This window comes from Chrysoperla carnea, chromosome 3, assembly GCF_905475395.1.
Source record: "Chrysoperla carnea chromosome 3, inChrCarn1.1, whole genome shotgun sequence".
Classification (NCBI taxonomy): domain Eukaryota; kingdom Metazoa; phylum Arthropoda; class Insecta; order Neuroptera; family Chrysopidae; genus Chrysoperla; species Chrysoperla carnea.
The window spans coordinates 4,372,421-4,387,903 of NC_058339.1; the positions used below are offsets into that span (position 1 = coordinate 4,372,421).

Sequence of the window (15,483 nt, forward strand, 5' to 3'; positions counted from 1 at the left end):
GAATTAATAATCTTTTACAGATAAGAATGAAATACAAATTAGGTACTTATCAAAACTGAACACTAATTATTATCAGCTACTTATGACCTCTTATAAAAATAACATTATTCTTTGTAAATATGTATTTCTAGAATCACGATTTAAACTAACTTTTGTCTTTTTTAAAGTCTATTGTCAGTTGCTTACAGTCATGTGATTATAATTCTCAATTCGCTGGTTTATTGATCCTATATAAATATATTGATATTATTGTTTTAGTGATTTGATATTCTGTAACTGTATTCAATTTAATAATGAACTCGAAGGTAAGAACTTTTAAATTAATATTGTAAGCTTTATTTCGATTATCAACTCTTTCTCGAAGAACTTATAATTTACACCAATAAATTCAGAAATATTTTACGACAAAACAAAGCTGCTTTTATAATAAAATAAATAATAAATAAAAAAACCCGACTGCGTTTAATCAAATCTGAAAAAGAAAGAATCAAGTTCAGTAGTTTACATAGCAAATTGAATGAATTAAGAGCCAGGGCCAAAATAAATCGATGAATTTACTAAAGCTGATCATTTGAGGTTTGGTTATAGTAGTTCTGTACACACACATACTGCGGTCAGTCAAGCGATCTATAGAAATGGGGTCAGATATTTGCTCGAAACCGCCGAAAAAGTTTTACGTGGTACTAAAATAGATTTACTAAAGCTGAAAATTGTTATACAGATTGGATATTGCACATAAATAACAGTTATGATTGTCAGTCAGTTAGATGTTAGAACAGGTCTGGTCAGTCAGCCCTTATTTATGAACAATAGGTAAACATTTATGATTTTGTGGTTTTTAAATTTCAAACTTCTATCATTAGCGATTAAGGCCGCACGTCGTTATATCAGTCGCGAGATTGCCTATCTCCCCCCCAGATTATTTCCCCCTTCTGAAAAATTTCTGATTTTAAATAATAAACAAACAAAAAATCATCAAAATCGGAGATTTTATTGTGGACTCCCTAAGAATGGCTATTTGATGTATTATTTTATCCGAATATATGGATATTTCCCACTTTAAATTTGTAACAAGTTATTGAATAAATTATTGTTTCTAGCATAAGTTATGGGGTGGACGTTTCACTAGTGAAACTTCCTCTTTGTTAGAACACTTAAATTGTTCATTGAATATTGATCGTCGCATGTACGCAGAAGATATACTGGGAAGTCAAAAATATGCCAATGCTTTATATAAAATCAATTTATTAACAGAAGATGAATTGCAATCGATACATGTAGGCTTAGAAACTGTACGGCAACAATGGGAAAATGATACGATTGAATTTCAAAATGGTGACGAAGATGTTCATACAGTTAACGAACGTCTATTGAAAGAGCATATTGGTAAACCGGCAATGAAATTGCATGTTGGACGAAGTCGCAATGACCAAGTTGTCACTGATATGAAACTCTGGTTACGAAGTGCAATGCAAAAATTAGAAAGTTTAATGTTGGACTTAATACAGGTACCAAAATTTTCTTTATTTTAAAATTTATACTACGTCCTATTTGAACCTCTTGGTCGGGTTTCTGGGATGCAAAGGGGAGGCCAGTAAAGCTAAGAACAAAAAACTTTTCATTTTCTCTCTCTCTTAAATTTGTATAAACGACGTATTAAATATATCAATTCCTATCTTTTTTAAGGTATTTACAGAGCGAGCTGCTTCTGAGTTAGATGTTTTAATGCCTGGTTACACACATTTACAAAGAGCTCAACCTATTCGCTGGAGTCATTGGCTCTTAAGGTACACAAGAGATTTGTGATTACAAGAAACTGTAGGTGCCACTGTCATGGCAGTTGAAGGTGCACCTCAGTAGGGGTAGATCAACAGAGGCACCTCAGTATTTTGTAGTCGCGAATTCACTTCAAAATTTGTAGTAAAATCTAAAAAATATATAATCATAATAAATTTCTTGTAGCCATGCTTGGAATTTTAAAGCGGATTTAGATCGTCTCAAGTCATTGAAACCACGATGTAATATTTTACCACTGGGAAGTGGTGCATTAGCTGGTAATCCATTTAATATTGATCGAATACATTTAGCAAAAGAATTAGGTTTCGATATTGTCTCACAAAATAGTATGCAAGCAGTTAGTGATCGAGACTTCGTTTGTAAGTAGAAATTTTTCGTTCCAACTCTATAAACAAATATAATGACATCATATCCCCCTTACTCTCTTGATTCCCTTGCCTTGATCCTGCTTTCCTGATATTTACAGTCTGGGTTTGTACAGTGCTAAGCATTTGCTGGGAGAAACTAAGGAGGAATACCACTTGACTGTAGAAATTGAATTCAGAGCTCTCTTCGCTACACAATGTATGTAAGGTTGTAGACTCCAGTTTCTTCCAAATATTTCCCTGCATAATTTTTTCCCCCCACCTTTTTATTTTTACTTCCCTACCTTTCAACTCCACCCAGTAAATACTAAAACTTTTATTTTTATTTTTTTAATAGTGGAATTTTTATTCTGGTGTTCATTGACTGGCTTACATTTAAGTAGATTAGCAGAAGATTTGATCATTTACAGTACTAAAGAATTTTCATTTGTTTCAATTGATGATTCATTTTCGACTGGGAGCAGTTTAATGCCACAAAAACATAACCCAGATAGTTTGGAACTAATTAGAGGCCTATCTGGTACATTATGTGGAGAGGTAACAAAACGGCACAAGACTCCGTGGCAGAAAATATTTAATTAATTCCAATAGTCTGGCCTTAGTATTTTTCGATAGAGCAGACCCTTATCATCTAATCTGCAAATAACTTAACGTTGACAGTTTTGTTTATCAACCTTTGAAATAGTCAAATAATGTTTTTCTGCTTACACTTAGTGTAATACAGCAAACGAACTGGACTATTGGAATTATGTTGCAAATGGATTGCTTGTGCCATAAATTAATTATTATTAAAGTGGGGCACTTTATTAACGAATTCCGTGCTTGTGTGGGCACTCTGGATAAAAATAATAATCGAGATAATACTTTTCCATACCGTCACCAACTCCTCCGTCACTTATTTGGATTTTATAGATGCAATTTTTAAGGTATTCAGATCGCGAGATAAGCAATTGCAAAATTCGTGATTTCGAGGGTCAAAGACTCTATATACTTAAGCATATACTTAAAAAGGGCAGCTATAAAATATAAGGTTAGCGACGGTAGATTTGACTACTTGGTGGGCCTGAAAAAATTAAATGACTAATGTCTGGCAAAATACTAATGCTTTTATCTCTAGTATTTTCACGGTTTTATGATAAGGCGCCCTATTTTTAAGAAGGTTAAGTAAGGAATGATATTAATAATGCTAAACCATTATAGCTTACTGGATTTATGATGACTATAAAAGGATTACCTACCACTTATAATAAGGATTTACAAAGTGATAAAGAACATATGTTCAAAGCTAATGACAGACTAACCAGTATGTTAAATGTGGCAATCGGAGCATTGAGAACATTACAGGTATGTTGAAATCTACTCAGCAGACATGGGCGAGTTATTTTAAGTCGAAGTCACCATTGTTAAAAATTTATTGTGTGTCTCTTTATCGAGACACACTTTCTAGTTTCTCTAATAATAATGAGATAGGTAGAAAAAAAGTAGTATTAATTGCAAAAATAGTAAAATAATTTATTTTCAGTTGAAACCGAAAAACTGTAAAGCTGCGCTGAGTTATGATATGTTGGCTACCGACGTAGCGTACTATTTAGTACGAAAAGGCGTAGCATTCCGTGAAGCTCACCATTTAGCTGGTCAAGTCGTATCATTATCCGAAGAGAAACATATCTCTATGCCGGAACTTACCATCAATGATTACAAGACAATAAGGTTATTATTGAAAATTCAAAAAATATTAAGCTCAATTTTTAAACTTTTTAGAGTGAACTGTATTTTATTAACATACCAAACTGATTTTTGTTTACAGTGATATTTTTGAGTCTGACATATTTAATATTTGGAATTATGAAAACAGTGTTGAACAGTATAAAGTAATTGGAGGAACTAGTAAACAAAGTGTAATTCGACAAATTAAATTTTTAGAGCAATATTGTAACAATATCAATAATTCTTGAAAACAGTACTGTCGTCCATTTCTTATTTGGAGTAAAAATTTATACTTCTTAAATGAATAAATTACGTATTTTTTTTACAAGTTATTAGTTTTATTATTATTATTATTACAAGCTTTATGTATGTGGCTTGTCCAAAGAGGTTATATTTAATGCTATTACTTCTACGGGCTTGTCAGACTTGTTAACATACTGTATGGTATTAATTACTAATATTTTGTATGATATTACCATGGATATATCCTATAATTACTACATACGTGGGTACGTAGATATTAATACAGTAGTCATCAACAGGGAGCACCAAAAGGACTGCGTTTAAACATCTCAAAATTATTCTCTATTTTAAATAATTTTTTACACTTAATTACAGCCTTTTTTAATTAAACAGTATTTATATTTTTTACTATGTTATAACGGTGTTAACAATGAATTAAAATTATAAAAAAGTACATAGATATCCCCTATTTAAAGTGAACATGTCTTTATGTAGTTTCTCTGAACGCATCCCAATGTTGTTGACACTAAAAAATTGTTACAAAATGGTTTCATGTGAGAACTTGTATAGATTTTACATGTAGAAAGAAAATGACAAATAATTTAAATAATCAATTTGTTAATATAGAAAACATTAAACTTGAACCAGAATTCAATAATGTTGAACAAAAAATTACTGAAATTAATGAAAAAAGTGAAACAATTGAGTTTGTAAGGATTAAAGAAGAAATATCTGAAGAAACATTTGCAAGGGAAGATGAATTAATTGAAGAGGAAATATCAGGAGAAACTTTTAAAAATGTGCGGCTTAAAGAAGAAATACAAGAAGAAACTGCCGAAAATCGGATTAATATTGAACGGAAATGTTTTTCATGTGACTTTTGTGACAAAACATTTACTCAGAAACATAATTTAACTAAACATATAAGAACTCATACCGGAGAAAAACCTTATTCGTGTGAAGCTTGTGATAAAAAATTTACTTTTAAACACGGTTTAAATCAACATATACGAATTCATACCGGTGAAAAACCTTTAACATGTGAATTTTGTGGTAAAAAATTTCGTAATCATAGCAATTTAGTTGTTCATAAACGAATTCATACTGGGGTAAAACCATTTTCTTGTGAACTTTGTGATAAAAAATTTAATTCGCAGAGTGATTTAACTCGTCATAAATTAATTCACACCGGAGAAAAACCTTATTCATGTGAAATTTGTAATAAAAAATTTAGTCAAAAACATAATTTAAATGTACATAAACGAAATCATTTTCGGGGAGACGATTTGAATATAAAGTCTGAAACTATTAGCTCGGGTTCTGAAACGAGATCTGTAGTGATTAATAATGAAGAAAAATGTTTTTCTTATGAAGTTTGTGATACTCAAAATGTAGAAAAATCATTTTCATGTGAACTTTGTGATGAAAAATTTAAATCGCAAAATTTGTTAACCGTGCATAAACTAATTCACACCGGAGGAAATCCTTATTCATGTAAATTTTGTGATAAACTATTTTCTAAAAAGCCACAGTTAATTATACATGAAAGAATTCATACCGGGGAAAAACCGTTTACTTGTGAAGTTTGTGATAAAAAATTTAATGATCGAAGTAGTTTTATTAGACATAAGCGAAGTCATACTGGGGAAAAACCATTTTCTTGTGAAATTTGTAATAAATCATTTAATTACAAAGATAATTTAATTAAACATAAACGAATTCATACCGGGGACAAACCATTTTCTTGTGAAATTTGTGATAAACGATTTTTACAGAAATGCGTTTTAGTTCAACATAAACGAACACATACTGGGGAAAAACCATTTTCATGTGAACTTTGTGATAAAAAATTTACTCAACAAAATGCTTTAAACCGTCATAAACTAATCCATAATGCAAAAAAACCGTTTTCATGTGAAATTTGTGATACTAAATTCGGTTTGAAACATGTTTTAATTCAGCACAAACTAATTCATACTGGGATTAAACCTTATTCTTGTGAAGTTTGTGATAAAAGATTTATACAGAAAAGCGATTTACTTAAACATAAACGAACGCACACTGGAGAAAAACCATTTTCTTGTGACGTTTGTAATAAGACATTTAGTCATAACCATAATTTAATTAAACATAAAAGAATTCATACCGGGGAAAAACCTTATTCATGTTCATATTGTGATAAAAAGTTTAGTAGTTATAGTAACTTTGTTGTTCATAAACGAACGCATACTGGGGAAAAACCATTTTCTTGTGAAATTTGTGATAAAAAGTTTAATGCATCGGGTGATTTAACTCGGCATAAACAAATTCACTCGGGAGAAAAACCGTATTCGTGTGAAATTTGTAATAAAATATTTAGTCGAAGAGATCATTTAATTGGACATAAACGAAATCATTTTGAAGAAAAACCGTCGAATTTGAAGTCTGAAACTGTTACGATGGAACATGGAAGAGTTAAAGAAGAAATAACAGAGGAAATTGTTAAAATTGAACATGTATTAATTAAAGAAGAAATAGTCGATGTAAATTTTTAAACGAGAAATAAAGTTAAAAAAAAGTAAAGAAGTAATTTGTATAAAATTGTGTTTTATTAAGAAACTAAGCATAGAAAAAACAAAAAATTATATAAATAAAGAAATAGCACAATATAGAAAAACAAAAAAAACTTAATAAGAAAAAAAAAAGAAAGAAAAAAATAAATAAATAAAAAAGATCAAACACTTTATTTACCCTCATACCAATCGGTCTTTTCTCCTTTGTAATATGTTTTTTATATATCGGGGCCTATCATTATCACATCTCCCTGTTCCCTCACATTCAGTATTTGATCCGGATTCTTCAACCTCGAATCATGTATTCTTTACCTCATATTCTCATCTGTGCCCTAAAAATCCATTAATAAATGGTACCCCGATTCGATGCCATGACACAGCACACACACTATTTCACCATTCACTTTTATTTTCCCAAATATACCTCCCTAGTCGAAAATTGGAAAACACTTTTCTCACCTCTCTACCAGCAACTGTTAGATAAGGTGCTCCGCATTCAAAATGCCCAATACAATTGAACAATTCCAGAGAGGGCTTTAGAGTAACTTACTCCAGAATTTGTTTTCGGAATGAATTTTGGGAGCATGTTTTAACGTGAATTCTCTATTAATAATCAAAGTCATATCAAGGTCGTACATTCGTTTCAACTTATTCAATTTCTCATCCATAATAACTTTCACATTTTCCTTTTGTAAATGTTTCCTTTCTGCGAACAAGTGGCCTGTCCATCTATGTTTAAACGAACATAGTTGCCTGCTCATCTCATAGTTGCCATTTTAGTTGGTCTATCTTCGTAAGTACACTCTTAACTCTTGTCTTGGCTCTTATAAAGGTGTTTCGTTTTCTGTCTTGTTTCTTGATGCCTATCATTCTCTATCTCCTATCAATGCTGTCAAAGAACGGTTCTCTCCACCGTTCTTTGACAGCATTTCAGCTTATGTCGGTGGTGTTTTGAGAGAGACCATATTTCACAGACGTATGCGACGAAGGTAGAATGCAAGTGTTGTAGACTTTCCGTTTTGTACCGATGCTAAGGTCGTTGGTCTTCATGATTTCTTTGAGTGACCGGTATTTTTTCCTTCGTTTGCTATTCGCCTTTCGATTTCCTTGTCCGTCTGATCCTTGAACGAGATGATCTGTCCTAGGTATATGTACTCTTCCACGTATTTGAAAGGTTCGTTGTTTATTGATATAACTCGGCTATCAGAGTTTGTCAGAAGTTTGGTCTTAGTGATATTCATAGACAGCTCTACTTTCTCGCTTTCCCTGTTTAGTTCTCTGCAAAGAGGTAATTTAGTCTTCGCCCATCTATGTTTAAACTAGGTTGGTTCTATTCCATCTTTCGGAATATATTCTCCCATACTGCAGAGAAAAGCTTGGCGACTAGTTGATCTCCTTGCCTGAGAACTCTATTTATATTGGAGGTCTCCCCTAAACTTTCTGGCTGTATTCTAGCTTTAGTGTTAGAGTAAATAGATTTGATGGTCATTTTGTCATATTATGTATTGTGTGGGGATTCCTCGATTTTCTAGACTTTCCCATATAGCCTTATGGGTAATGTTGTCGAAGGTCTTGGTGTAGTCGATGAAGGCCATATACAGATGCTTATTATAAACGTTGCATTTTTCTATAAATAGTTTCATAGTATGTATATGGTCCACCGTGGGAAAGGTTTTTTTCTAAAGCTCACCTGTTCTATTGGTTGGTTTTCGTCTAGTTTGGTAATAATTTCCTATATCTTCTTTTGGCCCTATTTTGTATGTTAGGAATATATTAGATGTTTCCCACTGCTTAGGTATGATTCCTGTAGTTATAACATTGTTAAAGATTTTAATCAGAATAGGAGCCAGCTCTTCTAGTGTTACTTTTAGCAACTCATTTGTAATTTTGTCAGGGTATGGTGCTTTATCTGATTTTTGGTTTAGTATTGCTTTTCTGACTTCACTGAATAAGATTTCAAGTTTCGAGTGTGATGGGTATGGGTTAGGTCTAAGGGTTTCATAATTTCTCTGATTGGTGTTTTCTTGGTTGGAGTATAGATTATGGTAGAATTTTGTAGCTATTTTATTTATTTCTTTTAGATTTGTGATATTACAGTGTTTATTTTTCATGTTTTTCTAGTTTTTGTAACCTCGTGGTTTTTCTATCTTTCATGATGCCTTCCTTGATTTTCTTATTTAGCTTGGTAATCATTTGAATATTCTATTTCTTTATTTTGCTATCGAATAGACATTTTCTTTCTTGCATCAGTTGTAGTGTTTTATCGGTCAGTATGTATTTATACTTTGATGATTTTCCGGTGTTGGTACTTTTAAGTTGGTTCTGTAGTTTGGCATAGCTTGTCTTTACACCTTTTTTGTCATATTCCAGTAATTACTTGCCAAGTATTACCATGGAACGGGCTGTTACTGTGTTGTTTTCTAGATAATGAACCGTGCTGGATGTTTTAATGTGATTTCTAGATTGTGATTCATATTTGTTATTAAAAAAGGTTTTACTTTTGGCTTAAAAAAGGTTTGTACTTTTAAATTAAATTTATCAAGCCCAAAGCTTTTTGTTTATGTGCTAGTTTTTGTCCGGTAAAACTTTTTTAACAGGGCAAAGTTTAAGTATTCTATAACATGTTTATGAAAAAAAATCTTGCGCGAACTTGCACCTTTTTACTTTTTAAACCAAGATAAGGATAGAGATTTAGATAGCTTAAATAAAAAATCAATTTCGATTTTGAGCATAAAAACCCCATTATTATATTTTGTCCGTAAAGGTTTAAATACTCCACTATGAGTCGGGTAAAAATAAATAAATAAAACATAGACACATATTTTTTATTAAACTTTATATATTGTAAACATTGATTTTATATAATAATATTTTAATTGTATATAATAAACAGCTGTATTTAATTTAAGTAAAATATTTCTCATTTTTTAAATAATAATATAAATAATTTGGTTTTTTTATTTGCAATAAATCATAAACATAATTTTATTTCAAAACTTTTAAACCAAATGTTTATAATTTCATTTCATTTAAATATTTTCAATTTCATAAAATTATTTCAATTCCAAATTTCTTGCATTTTCTTATAATTTAATAAGAATGGAATGTTAAATAATTGTTATCAAAACTAGTACTATAGAATAAAATAAAAACACTTTACTTTCTGTATCTTTAATATTATAAACATCAAAAACTTATTTTTTCTTATTGTTTTTAAGTTTTTTTTCTTATCAATTTTTATTAGGTACAGTAGAAATTTATATACCAGAATAATATTCTCAAACTTCGTCAATTCGTAGAATAATATTTTCTCTATGTTAACATCAGCATTCGAAATTTGTAACCAATGATTTTAAATATTTATCCACGAATTACAAGTGTCCAATGGTAAATCATATTTTCTTTTCAATGGTTTTAGAATTACATTAACAGAAATTTTTCATTTTTAAATAAAAGTACTTTAAGAGTTCTGTAAATCATTTCTATAGTAGGGCATCAATGAGTGTGGGAGAGTACATACTGTTTAACAACCATTTCAAATATATGAAGTAAGAAGAGTATTTATGGACGTTCTTATGTATAAAATAAAGAAGGAATGTACTGTGTGATAAGCGCTGTATCGTATGTACGCATCTTCAAATGATGAGACTGTCCAGCTGTGTTCATGTATACAACTACAGAATAAATGATATGATTACGCGTGCATCACACCCAATACATTGCCTGAAGACTTTCTTTGTTTTATACATAAGAACGTCTATAAAAACTTCTCTCCATAAAAATGTGTTTGTATCTCAGGTAACCCACTCTTATTTCCAAAGCAATACTGAACTACTACTACTCAGTAACCAAGTAACTATTTTCTTTCTTATAAAAATTGCTTTATATATAGCCCTATTAGAAACGATTTACAGAACTCTTTGCTGATTTATTCATTTAAATCATGTAACTAACATGCATTTCGATAAGGCTCAAGATTAATAAAACATTATTCTGTATTTGAAATTATCATTTTTGCCTCTTTTTGTAATAATTTATCAAAATTTAACGAGTATAAAGATATCAGACGCTTGACCTCATAATCAGTGAAATTATACTTAGTTCCTACTACTTCCTACAGAACTTTTAATCTCGTAATGTTGGCGAGGTATGTATGATATGGTTGATTAACAACTTCGAAGGATGATGAACTTCTGAGGATGAGACTCACTTATTTTTTCTTTAAGTCCCCGAGATTTTCCTTATTCGTTTATCGAATTTCATGATTTACTCCTCATTTTAAAGCTTATTGTGCTGGCTAACGACGAAAACTAGTCCCACAGTTTAAAAATGTACTGCACCGATTTGGTTTTAAGATATAATTTTGTTCAGTATGTAATTTGTATATCATATATGTAATAAAGTTGCCTATACACAATAAAAAGAAAGTAAATTACTGTGAATTTCGCATGGGTCACATACAAATGCACTAATTTTGAGGTCTCATGTGTGTTATGTAATTCGTAAAATATAAAGATATAATTTGTAAATATTTTAATTTATTTGTAACTTTTAAACAAAGTAAACGTATGAATAGTTTACAAAAAATAATTTTCACTAAATAAATACTAGGCACGTTTATTTGTTTTTTTAAATATTTATAATAAATAGTGCAATTCATTTAAGCTTGTGATTGAAAAGCATATATTTTTTTTAATGTACTTGACAAATAATTTTGTTTGTATACTGACTTTTTGTATTGACTTGTTTGGAAAAATGTTTCTTTGTAAAGCTGATTTTTTTTTCTTTTTTTGTAAATTTAATTATACAAGGTTTTTTGTTTTATTTGTACAAAAAATTTTTAATTTATAATTTTAACATTATCAGTGCAATTTTATATTTTAATTAAAATTTATCTTCTTAAAGTTTATGTTTACAGTGCATACGTTCTATAGTCCGTAGGCGGGATAGGGTATTTCTTAAAACTGGGATAAGTAGACGCAATGTTTTTTAAAGGTTTTTAAATCGCTGATTACGAATATATGTGCGCCAATTTTCTGTAAAATTGTGCAAACAAAATATATTAAAAATTAAATTTTTTAAACCGCTGTAACTAGGAAACTATTTTTTAATCAATTTACAAAAAGCATTCCCAGCTGGATTAAGAGCCAGGCCAAAAAAATTCGTTGAATTTACTAAAGCTGATTATTTAAGGAATGGTTATAGTAGTTGTGTACACATACTTACTGCGGTTAGTCAAGCGATCGATAGAACAGGGGTCACATATATGCTATCGAAACGGTGCAGTTTTACGTGGTACTAAAATGAATTTACTAACGCTGAAAATTGTTATACAGATTGTATATTGTATATAAATAACAGTTATGATTGTCAGTCAGTTAGATGTTAGAACAGAGCTGGTCAGTCAGCCCTTATTTAAGAACAATAAATACATGAGATTCATTTATGATTTCCGTGGTATTTAAATGAATTTATTAACATCGATTTAAACAATTAAATTGTTAATGACTTTTGCTTGCACCACTTAGAGTAAAATTGACTCACATATTTATAATAAGCGATCTAAAAACCTTCAGAAAACGCTGCGTCTACTCATCCCGGTTTTACATCTTACGAAACCCCCTACCCTGCGAAAGGACTACTAAGTAATTTTATACAATTTTTTTTAATATTCTTTTTTTAAATATATTTTATGTGTAATTTATAGATCATCTAATATTTTTAATTGCAGTTTTTATTAATTTATATTTATAGCCTTTGATGAAAATACAGCATTAAAGAAATTTTTTTATAAAAAACGATTATTTGGTATAAATAAATATGCCGTATATTACAACCTGGACAAATTAATTTTTTAGAAAATTATATTTATTCAAAAGAATTAACTTTACTTATATTCGCATTAAAGAATACATAAATAGCCATTCTTAGGGAATCCTCAATAACAGCTCCGATTTTGATGATTTTTTTTTTCGAAATGATTCTTTTTGTATATTATTTAAAATCAGAAACATTTCAGAGGGAGGAAATAATCTGGAGGAGGAATATTCAATGTCGCGACTGGTATATCGACGCTCAGCCTGAATCGCTAATGATAGAAGTTTGGAATTGCGAGAAGATATTGATTTTATACTGTAAGTGTCTCATAAGAAAGGATTTTTCGGAATTCATCCCCTAAAAGGGTAAAAAAAGGGATGAAAGTTTGTATGAAAATATATATAAATTTTTGAGTTTACTACTTAACCGATTTTGAAAGTTTTTTCAGCTATAGAATCTTATATAATCAACTAGTAAAATGGGCTATATTATTCACGTTATAGCCTTCAATTTTCTTATCTTCCCTTTTGTTCACTATATAATGGATTGTAACTTTTAGTGTGAATCCCTAATAAGAATAAAATCATCAAAAAATTGGAACTGTTATTGAGGTTTCCCTAAGAATATTTTATGTATTCCTTTATCCGCCTAATAGAAAATTTATTGTTTGGACTTAATGCATGAATCAACAAGTAAAATTTACAAAATTTAAAAAACTCCCGATAAATTTTTCGTGTTCGGAACCCTAAAGTCGCACTTGAAACAGATTTAAGAACACTCTCCATTATATTACCCTTTTTCCTTAGAGATCGTTTCCAAACTGAAACGATTTTGAGAATCATTGCCTATTTTTTAGTTTTTCATGTACGGAACCCTTAACTCACACTTGAAACATAGCTAAGAACACTCCTCATTTAATTACATTTCAAACGAAATCAAAAAAATTAAAATCCGTTCATCCGTTTAGGCGCTACGATGCCACAGACAGACAGACACACACACTTATCGATCAAACCTATAACACTTCTTTTTTTTGGTTCGGGGATTAAAATTACTACCAAAAATTTTGCAAATTCCATACTTGTGTCCTCGTTATGAATACTTATTATATTGTTTTTGTGCATTTGAAGTGCAAATAATATTTATTGCTACATACCTACAAGATGGAAAATTTATTTTGGAAGAAAATGATTATTACAGTTTTATTTTCAAAAAACGGTCAATTCATTTTGGTGACACACAGAAATAAAACGATGTTATTTGATTGTTCAGTTTTGTTTGGTCTGTTTTTTTTTTTCAATTACGCAACATCTATCAATCTAAATATAAGTCTTTTAATTGGTTGGTTGTTGGTACACATTAAATTATTTTAAAAAAAGTTGAAACTAAACTGAATACTACCAAAACTCCAAAAAAACTACGTTCAAAAGGCTCAATTAGCAAATAACCGGGCTAAATTTTTATTAAATATTTGTATACTAAATACATCACGAAATTGAAATAGGTATCTAAAAATTTCAAATTGCTGATTGAGCAGAAATATAAAACTTTTTAGACATACATACGAAGATATAAATAGTTTAATTGGTAAAATTGGCACAAATTAATAAACACTTAAGCGTAAACAAAAGTTATATTTGGCTTAATATATACAGTGTGTCGCATTTAAGATGAAGACACCTTCACAATTTCGTCATAAATGCAAATTTTATCATGAAAATCGGTATATGGGCATAAAAAAAATATTCTAAACAACTTTTTCTAATAATTTTTTTCGATATCTCTAACCATCTCTGGCGCTAGACACAATTTTAAGAATTTTCCCTATTTTTCAATTTGTAGTAGGTTGAGTTTAAGGTTCAGGTTTCAGTTAAATATCTTAAAAGTGATCCATCCCTCTGTGTGACTGTGCAAATTTTCAAATCGATATTCCTATAAATAACGAAATTGTGATGGTGTCTTCATCTTAAATGCGACACAATGTTTATCATTGCAAAATCATTTTCGAATAATTAGAATATCATAAGCTATAAATCAATGGGGATGCACTGAACTTCTTAGGCTCTGATATTTTATTTATTTTTAAATTCAAATGTCATTTAATTTTTTATTTTTTTTATTTGGCATAGTTTAAAGAAGCTTTAATTACTATTTTGGAAAGTTCGTTTAAAAATTTTTGTATTTTAAAACCTTTTTTTTTTTTAATTTTAGAATAGATAAAAAATGTTTACTTTTAAAAACTTTGGTCACAATAAATTGTACGCTATAAAATCTGTAAATTTTTTTTTTTTTTTAGTTTTTAGGTCGATGATACTTCATAAATATTTATTTCTAAAATAAATTCAGAGCTATTTATTTCCATTTTGTTTCTTAAAATATAAACTAAATTATATTTTTTAAGTTTTTTTTTTTGAACACTTTAAATTATCACTAGATTTAAAACAGTTGGTATTCTGAATTTTCAATACGTATGTTCTTTTTGTACCCTAATCTATACACTTTTTTTTTTACTCAGTGTATGTAGAAAAAGATAGGTTTATTACACTATAATTGAGCTATCATTTTCTATTGACATTGAGCATCCCAAACCGACGCAAAAAGATCAAACGTAGTGTAGTAATAAACATAGCCGAAATAATACAAGCGATGCACACGTTTTGCGTTAATACAGGTTATATAAAAGCTTGTTACTCTTGTCCATAATGCACTAAATTACAGGAGTTATTTGTTTATTTAAATAGTTTCAGTATCACGTACTGAAAGTAAATGCATAAAATCCTTACAAAAATAGGCGGGGGAAGTGTTTCCATTTTAAGGAAAATCATTTTAGGCTATATCTTAGACTATAAAGTACACGGCTATGGAGATATAGCCTAAAACGATTTTCCTTAAAATGGAGGCACTTCCCCGCTTATTTGGTAAGGATTTTGTGCATTTATTTTCAGCACGTGATACTGAATTTATTTAAATACAAAAATTAACTCCTGTAATTTAATGCAGAA

At 29.7% G+C, this 15,483-nt stretch overlaps 2 protein-coding genes across 2 annotated transcripts; both read left to right on the forward strand.

Annotated features, from left to right (window-relative positions):
- Positions 1-143: 143 nt before the first annotated feature.
- On the forward strand, positions 144-4,194 carry LOC123295118 (argininosuccinate lyase). The gene is made up of 8 exons (XM_044876342.1): positions 144-305; positions 1,101-1,508; positions 1,687-1,787; positions 1,963-2,156; positions 2,500-2,699; positions 3,363-3,506; positions 3,685-3,872; positions 3,970-4,194. The coding sequence occupies exons 1-8, from the start codon at positions 294-296 to the stop codon at positions 4,115-4,117; spliced, it is 1,395 nt and encodes a 464-aa protein (XP_044732277.1). The 5' UTR covers positions 144-293; the 3' UTR covers positions 4,118-4,194.
- Positions 4,195-4,702: 508 nt separating this feature from the next.
- LOC123294976 (zinc finger protein 525-like) lies at positions 4,703-8,301 on the forward strand. The gene is made up of 3 exons (XM_044876166.1): positions 4,703-5,221; positions 6,074-6,607; positions 8,197-8,301. Exons 1-3 carry the CDS (start codon positions 4,703-4,705, stop codon positions 8,299-8,301), a joined length of 1,158 nt encoding a protein of 385 aa, XP_044732101.1.
- Positions 8,302-15,483: the final 7,182 nt, after the last annotated feature.